Here is a 17,385-nt window from a genome sequence, read left to right on the forward strand (position 1 = left end):
ACACTCACACACACAACCACACACTCACACACACTCAGTGACACACTCACACTATGAGAAAATGGCTGAATGCCGAGCGCAGCTGCTGAGGCCAGGCCGTGGGCGTGTAGACACCATCACGTTATCATTTCAGCCCGAGTGTTGTTAAACGTCTACAGAGAAAAGCGTGGGCTGCGCCAAGCCAGCGACATCTCTTCTCCGCCCAGGGCTCCGGGAGGGGATGACACAGGGTCCCTGTGGTCAGGTCCGTGGAGGACAGTCTTCTGCAGGTCAGGAGCACGGCCTGGGTGAGCCACTCCCCTGTGAGCTCTAGGTGTGAGCTCCGTGTGTCCCACGCCTCTCAGAGTTGGGGGGGAGGGACACTCTCTATGGCATTTCCCTCCGTGTCCAGGTGGTCGTGTCTGGCGAGCACCACAGTGTCATTGGGGCCTCAAGGACGCCCTCTCCTGGGCTGTGCAGTCACACAAGGCCTCGCTCGGGGGCGGCCACCAGAATGTTCCTCCCGCTCTGTGTTGGCTGCCTGTATCCACCCTGTCGCACGCTTTCTCAATGACTGGAGGACACGCAAAGAGTTCACAGAATGTGCAGGTGGGACACCTGCGTGGGGAGGAACTGGGATCCAGGACGAACACCTCAGTAACAAGCCTGTACCCCTGAGCCCTGTGGAGGCCGGGCAGGGGCGGGGCAGGGGTCTGGGCCGCCTCGGACCCTACAGACACAAGACCCTGAGTTCACCAAGCCAACCTGTGACTCGCCCACAGCTGTGAACTCGCACTGGGTGGGTGAGAAGGCCCAGGAAACACCCGCCCTTGGAGGGCTGCCACCTTGCCTGGGTCTGTCCGGAGAGGCGGGGCCCAGCGGCTCCGCTGTCGCCAGGCCGGCCCTGTGCACACACTCGAAGGTTCTACAGGTCACGCTGGGGGACGCGCGGTGAGCAGGGCAGACGACCGTGGTGCATGAAGTCAGACATCCTGTGAGACTCGCGGTCCAGCTTCAGGAAGAACCTGAGATCCTGGCAGCCCCGCGGTGCAGACAGTGACGCGGCATCCACCCCTGCTCCGGCCGCCTCGTGTCTCAGGCGCGTCGGGCGGTCCCGGCGGCACCGTCACAGTTCACGGCACCGTGTGCAGGTTCTCTCTACGCCCAGATCCACGAGCGTGAGTCTGCCCCACGACGGCTTTTTCCTTCCGTCTCAGCCGTGCCGGCGGCTTGTCCGTGACGCAGCAGAGGGGAGTCCCCGGGGAGTCTGCTGGGTGTTCGCCACAGCAATAGGCCCGCTGCCACCCCGACCCTGCAGCAGACTCAGCGGAGGCCAGAAAAGGGGGTGGAAGCAGACACCCCAGGATCTGCCTTGATGTGCATCTCACTTGTGAGATTTGAAAGGACTTCCCAGGGGACGGTCTGTCAACATGAGCCAGGGCCCCTTGGAGGTGACTAAACCGGAGCTGTCCTGCATGGGGGTTCTGCTTAGAGTTTGGGAAAACTCTAAACCAAAGGTGGTTTGGAGAGAAAATCCGTTCCGAGTGTTTAGGCACAGTGTGTGTCTCAAATGTTCACCTGTGAGCGTTTGAAGTTTACGTCCACGTCCACCCAAAACCGTCTCAGGTGAGTCACAAGGCCAATGAGGCGGCACCCCGTCAGCACGGAGGACACGGGTGTAACTCCCTGTGTCCCCACCTGTCAGGGAGAGAGGTGACCCCCGGGGTAGAGGTGACGGGTCACCTAGGGGACGGCGTTGGCACAGGGTGCGCTCGGTGTGGGCGGTTGCCGGGTTCACACAGCCTGGTGCCCCCAGGTGCCCTGCGGTCCTGAGTCAGCCCTCACCTGGCCGGGGCCGCAGGGCCGGAAACTGAGCCCAGTCACGTGTCTGGGTCCTTCGCTTTCCAGTCAGTGTTTCTGTTATTGCTCCTGTGTCTCTATCTCTCTCTCTCTCATTATAAACAGAACCAAACATTTTTGTTTAGGGTGATTCACCATTTTCGAGTTCCCAGCAGCCGGCGGGTGAGCAGCCCTCCAGCCTCATCTGGAAGAGCCCAGGGTGGGGAGAGAGGCCTTCCGGAGGGTCTACTTGCCCCAAACAGCCTCCTCTGCCCTCCCTGCCCTCCCCCCGCATCGGGGGCCCTGTGGGCACAGAGGCCTTGCTCGGAGCACCGGTGTCTCTGTCGGGGTCCCTGGACGGTAGGTGCTTCATAACTCACGTTAGCGGGTTGACTGGACTTGCGTGTTGCTTCCCCTCCGGCAGCGCTGAGCTCACCGCAAGGCTGAAGCTGCCAACGTAGCGACCACCATGCACCCCGTGCCCACCGGGCGCTGGCCCCCACACTAACTCCCCCCACCTCACAGCTGGAGCGTTGCCAGGGCAACGGCGTGACTAACGACAGATGAAGAGGCTCAGAGAGGTTGAGAAACAAGCTTCAAGTCACACAGTGAAGCCTCCAGCAGAGCGAGGACAGAGCCCTGGACCCCAAAGGGAGACATGAACCCCGTGTTTTCAGACGGGGGGGGCGCCCAGGGTGATGTCCACACTGCGCTCAGAGTGGGGGCAGGTTGTGGCAGAGAGGGGCACGGTGCAGGGGGAGGCCCCAGCCCTGAGGACAGCAGCAGGGGACAGTGGGGACCGGAGGCGAACCGTCCACCCTCTCCCGGCTGAGCTCCCGGGGGTACGTACAGGTCAGCACGGCCGGGCAGCGGTTCTTGGGCAGGTTCTCCTCCCTCTGGGCCACGAGCGAGCTGTTGGGCTCCGCCTGATAGGCACACAGCGCCTCCCACTCCTTCTCCAACCGGTTCTTGTTCCTCAGGTGGTCCTCCATGTAGGCCTGCAAGGGAGACACGTCAGGGAGCCTCCCAACAGCGAGGCCCCGAGAGGGTCTGGACACAGGCGGCCGGGGAGGTGCAGCCCACATTTCACCTCGTGCGCCAGCTGGGGCGCCGGCCCCACCGGGCTGGCCAGACACCCAGCCACCCCGACTCGGGACATGCGGCAGAGGCTTTGCTCGTGCTCCATGGGTCAGAGGTGTTTGTGCCGTTGACCGCAGGGCCGAGCCTGGGCAGAGAGGACCTCAGGTCACGACATCACCTCCTCAGCTGAGACGTGACAGGAAGGACACGCGGGTGGTAGACCAGATGATTAACCACCAAGCACGGGCCGGAAAGTGCATCCGGCCAGGGGGACCCGGGGAGAAAGCAGGTTCACTAGGAAGGTGACGGGCTGACGCAGGTCAGGACCGGGACCGGCCCCTGAGCAGGTGTGTCTCCGAGGGAACAGTCCTCTCGAAGGACGTGAGGCTCTGAACGTCTGGCTGGGGTGTTGGAGAGGTTTCGGGGACAGAACGCTGCTCTGTGTTGGAGGATGACAGGGCTGCACAGTTCGTGCCACATGGGGGGACTCGGAGGTTGTGGGTAAGGACACGGGGGACACGGGGGCTGTGGGTAAGGACTCGGGGGGACACAAACCACTGACACACCTCCGCCCGGAAGGCGCCTCAGTAAATAATGTTCTGCATTGAAAGTCGTTTTCCTTTTCTGAGCGCGCTGGTCACGAACAGATACTACGTTGCAATTACTGTTTGAAGGTCCCACTGAAACTATGCCACACCAGCCTTTCCCGCTCCCCTTGAAGTCTGTGGAGGCGGTGGATTCAGAAAGCCCCTCAGACAGAGTGGGGCCGACGAGACCCCCAGCAGGGAAGGCCCGTCACCGTCACCTGTCACCTCGTGCAGACAGACGGCTGCTGTTTAACGGAGAGATGCTGTCTCCTCGGGTGCTAACGGCACACAAAGGAAGTGGGGAACACCGGCCCCGATGCTCACACCCACCGGTCCCCACGGACGGCATGTATTTTAACCCCGTGGCCGGGAGCGCCGACCGGTCTCGCTCCGTCTCGGTCGGCACGGAAGTCATTCCCTGCGACCGGCTGCTTTCCTGAGTCCCCCGGTGCGATGCAGCGAGGACCCGAGCCGCCCCGTGTGCACGAAACTGAATAGCTGCTGTGGTAACAGAACCAAGGCAGAACCAACAGACCCAACGCTCTGACCCCTGCCCTGCTGAGCCCTGATTTTTCAGGGCACGCAAAGCCCCCAGCAGCCAGGCGGCAACGGGGCTCGAGCCCGTGTCTGAAATGCCGGCTTCATCGTGTCTGTGTGGCCGGCACCCTGGGCACCTCCCTCGTTCCTTTGCAGGGTGGCCAGTCCCGGGTTCTGGTTCAAAATACCACCTACTCGGGACCACCCGGTGCTAGATGAGCCCTGGCCTTCACCCAGCCTGTGACCGGTCGCCAACCCTCCACCCAGGAAGACCCTCCCCGCCTGGGCCCCGCCCTCCCCCACCCCCACCCTCCCCCACCCCCGCCCTCCCCCACCCCACCCTCCCCCACCCCCACCCTCCCCGCCTGGGCCCGCCCTCCCCGCCTGGGGCGCACGAGCCCTCCTGCCCTGGTCTGTCCCGACCCCAAGTCAGCGCTGGCGCCTGCTCCTCCAACTCTGATCCCCTCCCCACAACCCCGCAGGCCCTCGAAGTCCAGCTCTGCCTCTGACATCAGTCACGTCTCCCCTGTGTGACAGCCGTGGGCGTCAGGGTCCCCCTCTCGGGGGTGCGAGGTCGCCTGTTTGCAGAGTGGGGCTCTGGGCACAGGGTCAATATTTTGGGTTGGCCGCAGCCCGGGAATTTTCGCAAGTAACCGGAATCCCAGACGCGAACGTCATACCCGTGATGGGCATGTGCCTTCGGGTCTACTGGGACTTAGAGGAGCTGCCGGGACAGGAACACGGGGCTCTGGGGTGATCCGTCGTTTCCCTGCTGCCCTGTTCCTTTCTGGGCGACGCAAGCAGCCCCTGGCGTCCTGTACCGGCGAGCAACTTTGGAGGACAGCAAAGTTCAGAGAGGTCCCCCCTCGGCCCCCTGCTTCTCCAAGCCTGAGCCCCCCGGGTCTGCGCTGTGGGCCCAGAAGTCTCAGTCGTCCTGGGAACCCGATGTCAGGAGCTGGGCGTTTCTAGACCCCTCGTCCCAACGGGCTGTGAGCTCCTGGTGCGTGGGGACCCGTCATCCCGATGTGTCTTGTTACGCAGTCCAGCTCCGGGAGCCTCACGGCACGGGCTGTTAACTGTGGGCGGAGCCAGCCCGTGCAGGGTGACCCCACACCTGGTGCACCCCGGAAATGCAAACCACGCAGAGTGGGTGCCCAGAGCAGCCGGGTCGATCTGAAGAGCTAAGTTCACTTGGACGCTGTGGCGGGCTCTTCCTTCACCTTCCCAAGTCGCTCTCCACACTTGGGGTGACGGGTGGGCTGCGGGGGCCCCGGCGCAGCCCGTGTGCATGCTGTTGAAGTCCAGCGGGTTCTGGACGAGTCCTGAGTGGGACGTGTCGAAGCCTTGAATTCTGCTCTTTCCAAGGACCTGGCCTCAGGGGCTTGCAGAAGGGACAACCGCAGCTCAGACGCTCTTGGGGGAAAGTCCTGAGGTTTCGGGAGGTGGGTTTTCCACGCCAGGAGCCCACACGCACCGTGGCCCTCAGACCCCGCGGCGTCAGCATCTACCACAGGCTAAGATGCTCTTGGATTTCTTTGAGCTTTTTTTCTTTTTGCCTGTTGAGAACAACATCAGCTTTCGTGAGCCCTGTTGTGAGCTATTAACCCAATTCCAGGACTTCCGCCTTCCAGCCCCCCCATCTCTCGTCGTCTTCTTCTTCTTCTTGGTTTTCTTTTCTGGACACCAGGACCAGGACCTACGATCACAGCTGCCCAAGTACCATAAAGTCACGCTTCTGAAGTCTCCTGGTGGCGATTCCGCACGCAGACCAACCAGGGTGACCGTGTGCCAGGCAGCAGCCTGTCCTCTCTTGTCCGGCCACACGACCGCCCTCTGCGCAGGAGGCTACGAACCGCCTCTGGGTGACAAGGACCCCGTGCCCCGGGGTCACCTTTCAGAGGACAGTGTCCGTGTCACACGGCACCCCAGGCCGCGGGGACAGACGCGCGGTCGCCACTGCACACGGAGACGTGCCCACGGCGAGTCGATCTGGCCCGAATCGTCCCTGTGCCGTCTCCCGATTGGACTGCTGACCCCCCGAAGACAGGAAAAGCAATTTCTAGGAAAATGGAGCGTCTGGGATGCTCCGGAACATAACAGCGTTTTGTTAATAACCACAAGAACGCGGCGAACCTTCCGGACGACGTGAGCATCCTTCACAGAGCTTTCACGGTGCCCGAGGGGGCTTTTCTGCACAGGGAGGCAACTGGAATACGGGGAGGAGGCGCGGGACTTGGTTCTGAAAGACCTGAGTGCAGTAAACAGAAGGGCTGGTCCCCACCCGGCGCTGCCTCTGCTGTGCCGGGGGTGACCCGCCCCGTCTCACCACCTGCTCACGCGCAGGGGTTGGGGCACGGCGAGTCGGTACAGGGTGTGCATGGCTGAGCGGGTCGCGGCTTTTCACCAGAAACAGAAGCCACCTTCTCAGTTCTCTTCCACGCCCCGAGGCCGAGCTGCATTTCTGGGGACGTTCACCCTCGAGGAGGAAACAGGGCACCTAAGTGCCCCCAGGCGCCCGCCACTGACTACAGCGTGAACGCAGAATTGAAGGGGCGGGAGCACCTTGTACCACGGCCAGACGCTGGCGCGGGACGGCGCCGTTCGTCCCCCGACAGACGAGAACCGGTGGCAGCCCCGGTGCCCAGTGCCCGCGCTGCTCCCTGTTCCGAGGGAGTCTCTCCCCGGCCAGTGTCCTCGTGTGGGAGGCCCGGGCGACCCCGCTGTCACGCGGAGTTGGCTGCCAGCCCCCCGAGGAGTCAGGGCAGGTTCCAGACTGTCCCCGCACCCGTTTCTTTTCTTTGTTACTGTTTGAGAGGCAGGTCTTTCGGGCCAGTCTCGGGCAGTCCTGGGAAGGCCGGTCTGACTCGACGTGAACGTGAGATCCCGACTTACGCCCGAGGTCGCGTCAGTAGCTGACTGTCAGGGGCACTGTTCACTGGTGTCCACACCGGAGGTCCGTCCGGGGTCACTAGGAAAATGACCCCACTGGTGTGTCCCACACACAACACCCTCCCGTCTCTGGACACTGAGTGACGCAGTGCGGACACCGGGAAGGGTCGTCTGAACCCCGCCCACGGAGCAGGTGCCCTTAGCTGCCGAGGTGCCCACGGAATCCATGTGAGCCGGCCAGAGCCTGGGGTGATGCTGCAGTTTTACCTTCATTAAAAGTCACAGAAATTCTGTCTCATTTTAGCATCTCGCCATAAGCCGCGGTGGGCTGAGATACGGGGTGTGTTGTTATCGAGGAGAATAATACACTCCTCATGAGACACGAACACTCAGAGGGACAGTGGCCATTTAAACAAGCAAAGCAGGGCCCTCTCGGCTGTCTCGTCACCCAGAACCCGCCCACGCCGGCGTCTCTGGGGACACCTCGGCTTCGTGGGTCTTCCTACACGAGACAAGCAGAAACGGCCCCAATAACACTTCCTTTCACAGGGACACTGCGGAAATACACTCCTGTCTGTGTGGAACGGCACAGCGACGAAAGTGGGGTTCCAGGAGACCCCGTCATTCCTGGGAAAGCTGTTGGACTCCTCCCTTTACCTCAGGGTCCCCCAACACAGGGCCCCCCAACCCCTGAAGGACACACCCAGCTGCACGTCGGCCTGTGAGGACCGGAGTTTGCGCTGGGAGCCGAGCCACCGGACGAAGGTTAGACGACGTCCCGTCTTCATGAAAACGCCTGTGTTACGTGTGTGTCCCCAAAGTAAGACGTTTGCGTTCCACGCGAGGAAATACGGAGGAGAAACCAGATGGGCTCGCTGTCTAGGCGGAGCACCTGCTGGGTGGGGCAAGCGGATTTACAGCTGCCGAGTGGAAAATAACACCGTTAACAAATAGTAGTGCCAGCCCTGGCGGGTTTGGCTCGGCGGTTCAGGGTGCCGGCCCACAGACCAAGGGTAGTGGGTTTGATTCCCGGTCAAGGGCATGTACCTGGGTTGCAGGTTGAATCCCTGGCCCCAGTCAGGGTCGTGCAGGAGGCAACCAATCGCTGTGTCTCTCGCATCGACGTTTCTCTCTTCCTTCCTCCCTCCCTCCCTTCTATTCTATCTAAAAATCAATGGAAAAATATTCCCTGGTGAGGATTAACAATAAATAAATAAATAAGTAAAATAACGAAAGAAATAATAATACAAGAAAATAAACCGTTTCGCACACCTACAGCATAAACTGACTTGGGCCCACCCGGCGTCCACAGAGCTGGGACAGCGAGCAGCATGATGTTGTCACGCGTGTCCTGCAGTGGGCGTGATCAGGGACTTGGCACACAAAGCTAGAGCTTCAGAGGTATGTGCTCAAATCCTGTGGAGGTGACCCACGGTCAGTGACCAGAGGATAGGTTTACGTAGGAAGGAGTCACTGGAACAGGAAATAAGAACCTCAACTGTATTTACGTTACCACCTGAGGCCAACGCAACATAACCGCTAAGTGACGCTCAGCCCGGAGTGAATCTGCCTATTCCGTGAACACCTGCCCACGGCTCATGCCCACGGCTCACTGTCCACGACTCACTGCCCACGGCTCATGTGCCCACGGCTCACCTGTCCACATCTCTCTGTCCACGACTCGCTGTCCACGGCTCATGTGCCCACGGCTCACCTGTCCACATCTCACTGCCCACGGCTCACCGCCCACGACTCACCGTCCACGGCTCACGTGCCCACGGCTCACCTGTCCACGGCTCACGTGCCCACGGCTCACTGCCCACGGCTCACCTGCCCACGGCTCGCTGCCCACGCCTCACCTGCCACAGGACAGCAGTCTCACTGGGTCACTAAACATATGTCACTTTGCTTGGTTCTTCAAACCAGGAACTTAAAATGCAGATAGACACACTATTTTCTTAAAAGGCAGAGCCCACCGGTGCAGACAAGGCTAACTACTTGTGCACACCTGTGATGTCAACACGGGTTTACTTGGGAAAAGTGAGTATAGTTTGGGAAAACTTAAAGAAATATGGGTAGGACCCTGGGGAACAGGGGGACAACCGAAGGCCAGTGGTCTTTTCATGGACCTTGCTGTGGAGGACGAGGCACGTTTTGCGGGGAGTGGCCGCCTCCCTCACCGAGTCTGGGCAGGTGGCAGAAATGCTGCCTCCTCCACCTTCTCCCTTGAAGCTGGTGTTCAAGCCGAGCGACAACGAGGACCAAGCGGGACGTTTGGAAGCCGGGACCCTGAACACTGCTCTCTGACTGTCTCCACCTGACTGAGAAACGATTTCCCCCAGTGCAGCCAGCTCGAGCACACACGTGGGACGCGAGCACTTCCGAACGACCAGCCTTCGCGGGGGTGTCCCCGCCTCACACCCAGTCTGGGCGGAGAAGGCGACAGAAACGAGGCGCAACGGGGGACGCGGCCGACGCCAGGCTGAGGCTGAGGCCGGGAACACGGGTCGTCTGTGTTATGCCAAGTCCTCTGTGTAGCTGAACAACACAACACACGCAAGGGCTGGGAGAACACAGACGCTCGCAGGCAAACGCTTTCGATCCCCACTGCTGCCTTCGGACGCGCAGGTGGCTCAGGAGGCCGAGAACCAGATGCCAAGGACGTGGAGCCTGCCTGGTCGGGAGCCTCAATGCAGGTGCTTCGGTCATGTGAGGGTCTGGCTCTCCCAGTGCAGTCGAGCAGGACTGCGCGCCACCGCGCTGTGGACGGACCCTGAGCCGGGGCCCGGCGGGCGGCGGCGCTGGCCCAGCCACGTGTCTCGCCGGGTGGACTGCGGAGAGGCTCAGCCCTGAGCTGCATGGGGCGCGAGCTCACGCAGCTCAGCCATTACCGGTGACCTTCACTTACCTCCCCTCTATTGACTTACAGAAAATCACAGTTTCATGGACTCACGCCGGGAACCCGGACGGGAAATGTTAATAAGGCACATTCTGTCCCGGAAACATGTTCATTAATAACTTGAAAAAGTGAGTGATGCCATCCTCGCCACTCTTCCTAAGCAGGACACCTGGTGTGACGTGCGCAGGGCGTGGGGATGGGGGCAGAGGTCTCCGCGGGAAGACGGAGAAACAGCTGCTATCACAGTGACGCTGACAACGGAGGCCCTTTTTCCTGTCTTTCTTTCTGTGAATATCACCCAAGGATATTTTCCCGCTGACTTTGAGAGAGAGAAACATTGATGTGAGAGAGACAATATTGATTAGTTGCCTCCCACCGACCCCAACCTGTGCTGGGGATCGAACCTGAGACTCTTCGGTTCGGGCCAACGCTCACCTGCTGAGCCGCACCGGCCACTCGGCACCTCGGTCTCAGCTGTCACTCCTGAAGAAGCCCAAGACTTCTAGACGAGCACATTTATGAATCTTATTATTGTACAAAACCTCTGAAAAATTAAGGTTAGCCCGGCCGGTGTGGCTCAGAGGACTGAGCCTCACCCACAGACTGAGAGGTCCTGGTGCGATTCCCGGTCAGGGCACGTGCCTGGGTTGTGGGCTCGATCCCCAGTGGGGGGCGTGTAGGAGGCAGCTGATCAATGTCTCTCTCATGATATTTCTATCTTCCTCTCTCTCAAAAAAAAAAATCAATAAAAAAATATTTTAAAAAAGGACAATATCAGACAGCATGATCGGGGAGAAACGCAGACAGGGATGGACAAGGGGGGGCGGCTGATTCCCGAGCTCGTCCGGAGAGATGGGGGTGCTGGTAACTGAAAGGACTTTGGGGGGGCTGCAGAGGGGGGCAGCAGGGGCAAAGACCCTGGGTGGGAAGGGACCCAGCACGTTCCGGAAACAGAGACAACCAGGCTGCTGGAGAAATGTGAAGTTAAAAAAGAAATTAAATGATTGGGGTGACCTTGGTTGAGAACATTACCTTCATTTCAGGTGCCCGGCTTATAGCACGGCATCTGTACCTTGTATTGTGTGCTCGCCTCCAAGCCTGGTCACCTTGGAGGTGACCTTTACTTCCGAGCCACGGGGGGCCAAGGAGAGCTTCCAGGCAAAGAGGCAAAGTGACCATCAGATGCCTTTCAAAGGTCACTGGCTCCAGGCGGGGTGGACGGCCAAGCTGGGACCATCCCCACAGACTCCTGTGGCTGAGGCTGAGGTTCAGGGACAGAGTGGAGGCGGAGGGGACAGGGGATATGGGCAGAGCCGCCGGGGTTGGCTCACAGAACAAATTAGAGGGTTTCCGTGTATTTAATAAGGATTCGGCTCCTTTCATGATCTCGTCTGCTCTTCTTTATTCTCCTAAAGTCCTGCAACCTGCCAGCTTGCAAAATACTCGGTGGCTGTCTCAGCTCTCTGTCCTGCACACACGCACAGTGAGGAGTTACAGTCACACCCGTGACTCACCTGAAGTCGGGAGTCTGTGCAAACCCCTGAAAACCTCCATCGACACCCACCAGCGCCGACGGGACAGAATGTCCGGGTATTTGGACACCGTCACCTTAGCCACCGCACAAATCCTCACGGAAGGCATGTGCTCCCAAAGTACCAGAGAAAACTGACAGCCGAGAGCTTAACTCCAAACAACCCCGTTAACCTGGGTCACGCGATACACTGTTGCCCAACGAGGCGCCCGGGAACAGAGGGGCTAGCCCGAGCGTCTGGTGCGCACACGGCCGTCGCGAGCACGGTGCAGGCGAGACCGGCAGGTGGGCGATGCCGTCAGCCCTGCAGACCTCCGGGGTCCAGTCACAAAGTCACCACCAAGGTCACGAATGGGGTCCCGGGTGCCAGAAGTTTCTGTGACAGGAGCGTACGGGGAGGAAGCCGGTGGGCTCCGTGCACCGATACGTCCACACGGAAACCAGCATGATACCGGGCTTGAGAGAAAAAGACCTTCTGAGGAGTGGAAAGTGCGTATCCGTGCTGCCCGTCGTCCCCGGGTGGCGAGGGGGCGCTCAGACCTTGGGACAGTCCCCCAGGAGAGCTCGAGGGCCCCGTGCGGCCTCCAGCCGGCCTCGGCCTGGCACAGACACGCTGGGTCCCCAGCAGGGCCCGCCCCTTCAGGTCGGGTTCCAGGGCTTCCAGAAGCCCAGACACGGCCCTTCTGTGCCCGTGACACGGGCTCTACCAGCTGCGGCTGTAAACTTAGATTCATCCACGGCTTTAACTCCGTGGGGAAAGTCAGGACACGACATGAAGGCAAGATGTGTTTTCAGGCACAGCCGAGGTGGTGAGCGAGTGAACCAAGGGTAGGGCCACCCCGGGACCCGCCTGGAGAATGGGCCACAGCTCTGTGGTCTCCATGTCGGACACGAGGGTTAGAGACACGTGGAGGAGACACCGAGCCACGGCGGTGACGCCACGGAATGTTGTTGGACAAATGGACATAGTACTTCATTTAACAGTTTTCTTTAACAATATCCACGGTCGCCCTGGCTGGTTTGGCTCAGCAGTTAGAGCGTCAGCCTGCGGTCCACAGAGACCCGGGTTCGGTTCCCGCTAAGGGCATGTACCTTGGCTGCAGTTTGTCCCCGGCCCCGGTTGGGTCGTGTGGGTGGCGGCCACTCGATGTGTCCCTTTCACATCGATGTTTCTCTCTCTTCCTCTCTCTCCTTCCTGCTCTGAGTAAAAAAAAAAAAACCCCATATCCACGGTCTACAGTCTATTTGTTTTATTTTTTGTTGATCCTCACCTGAGGATATTTTTCCATTGATTTTTAGAGAGAGTGGAAGGGAGGGAGAGAGAGAGAGAAACATCAACGTCAGAGAGACACATGGATGCGTTGCCTCCCACACGACCCCAACCAGGGCCGGGGACCGAACTGCGACCCAGGTACGTGACCTTGACCTGGAATTGAACCTGGGACCCTTCAGCCTGTGGGCTGGCGCTCTCACGGTTGAGCCAAACTGGCCAGGACTCCTGTCCACAGTCTTAGATGGAGGCTCAGAAGGGATGAGAGGCAGCCGTCTATGCCAATAAGCAGGTTCTCACCTCTTCTAGAATATTCTCAAGCGTTGCCATTTGTTCAGCGCGGGCTCTCAGACCCTCTCGCCTTCGCCGGGCTTTTGGGTTCTCGCACACTCCTGGGACGCGCGGGCGGCTCTGGCTCCATCAAATGTTCACTCACTTTCGGGAATATCTGTGCTCCGCCGACAGGCGCGGACAGATCCTCACGGAGCATCAGAAACGGCTGTTTCGCACCTTCTTCCACGAAACCTTTTCTCCAGCGCTGTTTTCATTAGGAAGACGAACAATTTCCACATTAGCGGCTAATCCCCTTTCATTTAAAAGTCTGCTGATAAAATTCTTCGCTTGTCATTCAAATGGCGAGGAATAATTACAGATCGGGGGTTTCCATCTCGGCTTCATTAAGGGTGAATTGCACGGACGTCGGAAGCATACGTCAGCTTCGATACATCTCAAAATGCAATTTCCATAGCTTCCCTGGGCCACGTACAATTAATTACACAGTTAATAAGGGGAATATGCTAATGAAGGGACCGGGCCACCTGCCTTTACCAGGGCGCTGTTTGTCGTCCTTCTGTGGTTCAGTCCGCGGACAATAACAACCCACCGTCACCGACAAGGGTGGCCGTCAGCATCAGCCTGCAGAGCAGGTCTGAAGAAGTCATTAGATTCCATGACATTTGTACTGATGCTGCCTCACCTACCGGCATCGCAAACTCCGGAGCTAGCCGTTTTCCAAACAAACGTTACGGGTAATGGTCTGGCTGGTGCGGCTCAGTGGTTAGAGGGCCGGCCCGTGCACCAAAGGGTTTTGGGTTCGATTCCTGGTCAAGGGCACGTACCTGGGTTGCAGGTTTGATCCCCGGCCCCGGTCGGGGTCATGCGGGAGGCCACCCGTCAATGTGTCTCTCTCATATGTGGAAAAATATCCTGGGGTGAGAATTAACAACAAAGATGGAGACCCCTGGAAACAAACAGCGTCACTGGCACGCGGGCACCGGGGGACCCGATGGTGCCACCCAGACAGGGACAAGCCATGTGACGAGGTTGGGGCTCCTCGTTAGCTCCGTCTACACGGGACTCCATGTCCAATGGCCACCCAGCTGGACAGTCCCTGGGGGGACTCCCCTCCAGCACCCACACCTTCACGGTCACCCACGGACAGGAGGGAGCCCCAAGAGACCATCTCAGCTCGGAGGACGACAGCCGTTGCAACGGGGGACCTTTCAGGACGAGGACGGCCCGGGGGCGGTTGCCTAGCGACGCAGACGGCTTCCCGCCCGGGGTAAACGTGATCTTTTCTTAGCAGCAGCCTTTTCTGCTCTGCACCAGCGAGGCGCTCATTACGATGTCCTGGTCAAGTTTTCAGGAGGAAGAGAGGGTTCCCGTGCGTGCAGGGGGTACCCGGGAGAGGGCGGGGACGGGGGTATCTCTCCCGCATCCAGAGGGGAGAGACACTGGGCTCCCCACGTTAGGAAATACCGGCAGACTTTCTCTTTTTTTTTTTTTATCCTCACCCGAGGACATTTTTCCATCTTTTGTTCAGGTAGAGTGGGAGGGAGAGAGAGGAACAGAGAGAGAGAAACATCGACGTGAAAGGGACACATCGAGTGGCTGCCACCCGCACAACCGACCAGGGCCGGGGACAAACTGCAACCGAGGCACGCGCCCTTAGCGGGAATCGAACCCGGGTCTCTCAGGACCGCAGGCCGACGCTCTAACCGCTGAGCCAAACCGGCCAGGGCCCCACAGACTTTCTAAATGTGCTCCATGGAATTAGAGTTATTTTCATTTTTAACTAATTAATTATTTATTATCATTACTTTTAACTCTCACCGAGGAGATGTTTACTGGTTTTAGAGAGGGAGGGACAGGGAGACACTGATTGGTTGCCTTCCACACGTGCCCTGACCGGGGATCGAACCCACAACCTTTCCGTGGATGGCAGGACACCCCAGCCCACTGAGCACCGGCCGGGGCAGAGGACTTTGGATTTTAATTTCCTGAAACCAACAGGCCGCATGCTCATGGGCAATGAGGCAAAGCGAGGAGGGGGCAGAAATGCCTCCAACGCCGGGAGCTCCCACGAGACTCAGCACGTACCTTCTCTTCACCACCTAAGTGGGACCGAAGCCCAGAGGTCTGAGCCCGTCCGCTGCGAAACAGCCAAAATGCCAGAGGAGAAAAAGGGAAGTCAGGGTTCGAGAGCCGGCGGCGAACACGCCTCCACCTGCTGCAGGGGGGGCCCGGGTGGATTCTCTCTCTTCAGCCGCGTCAGAGACAAGACCGACAGTCTTCACCTTGTTCAGCCCAGCTGTCGCTCACGTTGTGGACGGCCCCGGTCACACCCCGACGTGTTTTCGAGGTTTGCGGGTCAAGCAGGGGTGGACCGTGGATCGGAAGACGTCGTCCTCTGTTCGGCTCGCCCAGCACAAGCAGTGACGAAGCCTGGCGCCCACTCCTCCCCGCAGCTGCCTTCACCGTGGGCGTGACCTCTGTGCCAGCGGGGACTGCGCCCGGCCCCTCGCCTGCCCGCCTGTCAGTTCACACCTGCTGGCTCATGTTGACACACAGGAGCTTCCCGGAGCAAGGCCACCCTGGGGAGCCAGCTGGAGAGGGCGCTGTCCGGCCTTCTTCACTAACAGGCCGCCCGCAGGGCGTCTCGATGATGCAGGACGTCCCGCTGGTCCTCAGAGGCGAGTGTGGAGGTGACGTGGCAGCTCGTGGTCTCCACCGTGTTCTCTGTGCGACTGGCACTGACTCATGTTCCCGGAGACCCAAGAACGAGGCACCTGGAGAGGCTGGTCCAGGACGATCCTAGGAATCCGAAACGAGGAGGGACGTGGAGGCCAGAGTGGGAGCCACGTGGGACCCCACGGACTCAGGGCCCTCGGAAGACCACATGCTCGGCGACGGGGTTGGCTCGGGACACCGGGGGGCTTATCTGTCTCCGAATGGACTCCACGTGGGAAGGTGTTTGGGGCGGGGGCCTCATCTAGGACTGAGGCTCAAATTTACACCACAGGCGTGATCTGGGGGTCTCCGGGGAAGAACCGCATTTGTAACGATTGAAGATACTCACGTGGGATCAGAGGCAGGAGAGCCACACAGCAGGTGGATTGAAAAGAATAACTAGAAAGATTGCAAGTGAAAGACATGCCCCCTGCAGTGATCAATCGACGGGTGGACGGCACCCCAAGGCCATGGTCACTGTGGGGGTCAGGTCAGTCCCACTGCATGGACTCCCACAGTGTCGTGGCTCTTCAGTGGGATCCTGGGCCCACAGTGGCCACCCCCAGCCCCAGCGTCAGTGGTCCTCACACTTGCGACCCTGGTTCCACCACCACGTGCAAATGGACTGTGGTCTCAGAGCTTAAAAGATGCGTTGTTTTACGTGTGTGTAGAGGCTGAGAAGTTTTGTAAAAATGCTACACGGGGTTCAGGTTCTGCCACGTTTCCAGGCCTCTCAGATCCCGTGTGAGGGAAAACGCCCGCCGCAAAGACGACACGGGGTGGAGACGGCACCTGGACCGTCTGCAGAGTGGACAGAAGGACACACGTCAGGACTCCCCAGCGAGGACAGACCCTCGAGGCCCAGCCCTTGTGCAGGTCCACGTGGCTGCGTCCACAGAGCACACGCTCCCTCTTCATTGCCCACGGCCGGTGGATCGCATCTGCAAATCCCACTGAGCAGGGGCTCGGAAGAGACCCTCGAGGTTGCACTGCGCACACAGGGCGTCCAGGACATGGCCGAGTGCACACCTCAGGCCTGTGTCGCGGCCGGGGGTCGGAGGTGGTGGTGACCTCAGAAACATGTGCTCGGTGCTGGTGCCCAATTGCAGGGACATCTCCCATCAACGCCGTGGCCACGCGAGGCTCGGTCAGGGCCTGTGTTTGCACATTTCCCTGGAGCATCGACCACTGTGTTTGCTCCTAGGCCGTGGGTGCCAAACTGCGACTTTCTGTGGTGAGCACCACGTTTTCACGTCCCATCTGGACACGAGATGCCATCCCGCCGTCACTCACGTCTTAGGGTATAAAAACACTGGACACAACGGAGCTCTCTGCTCGAACCCCCCGGCCAGCGAGTCAGAGAAACACACTTGGCTCCGATGCAGAGTCTCATGAAAAATCTGACCTTTCGGTTGAGTTTGCTTTTCTAAAAGGGACAAATATTGTCCAAGACGATTCAGTGGATTCACCATCCAGCCACGCAGGGTGGGCCGCTGCGTCCCGGTGACCTCCCGTCCCGGGCGGCTCTGGGTGGGCGCGGAGCCAAGACGCTGTGTCCAGGGGAACTTCTCGGCCCGGCCTCACAGGTCCACCGCCAGCCAGCTGTGGTGCCGCCGTCTCCACGTCTGGGCCGAGCGAGTCTGGCTTCCTGCCCTGTGGCCTCGGGCACCCAGAGACGGATAGCACCCCGGGTGCACCACAGCCCCATCGGGGTCTTCGGGGTGTCTCAGGCTCCAGCTCCAGGCTCTGCAGCCAGATTTTCAGG

The 17,385-nt window shown here is 59.8% G+C and overlaps 1 protein-coding gene across 1 annotated transcript in view; it reads right to left on the reverse strand.

The window, feature by feature from the left end:
- Positions 1-17,385, reverse strand: part of PTPRN2 (protein tyrosine phosphatase receptor type N2) — a 385,447-nt gene that overhangs the window by 37,679 nt on the left and 330,383 nt on the right. Inside the window, exon 15 of the mRNA XM_036246374.1 lies at positions 2,669-2,816. Coding sequence (XP_036102267.1) covers positions 2,669-2,816 — 148 coding nt within the window. The remainder of the gene's footprint in view (positions 1-2,668; positions 2,817-17,385) is intronic.

Source organism: Molossus molossus, unplaced genomic scaffold (genome assembly GCF_014108415.1).
Source record: "Molossus molossus isolate mMolMol1 unplaced genomic scaffold, mMolMol1.p scaffold_m16_p_7, whole genome shotgun sequence".
In the NCBI taxonomy this organism is placed as follows: domain Eukaryota; kingdom Metazoa; phylum Chordata; class Mammalia; order Chiroptera; family Molossidae; genus Molossus; species Molossus molossus.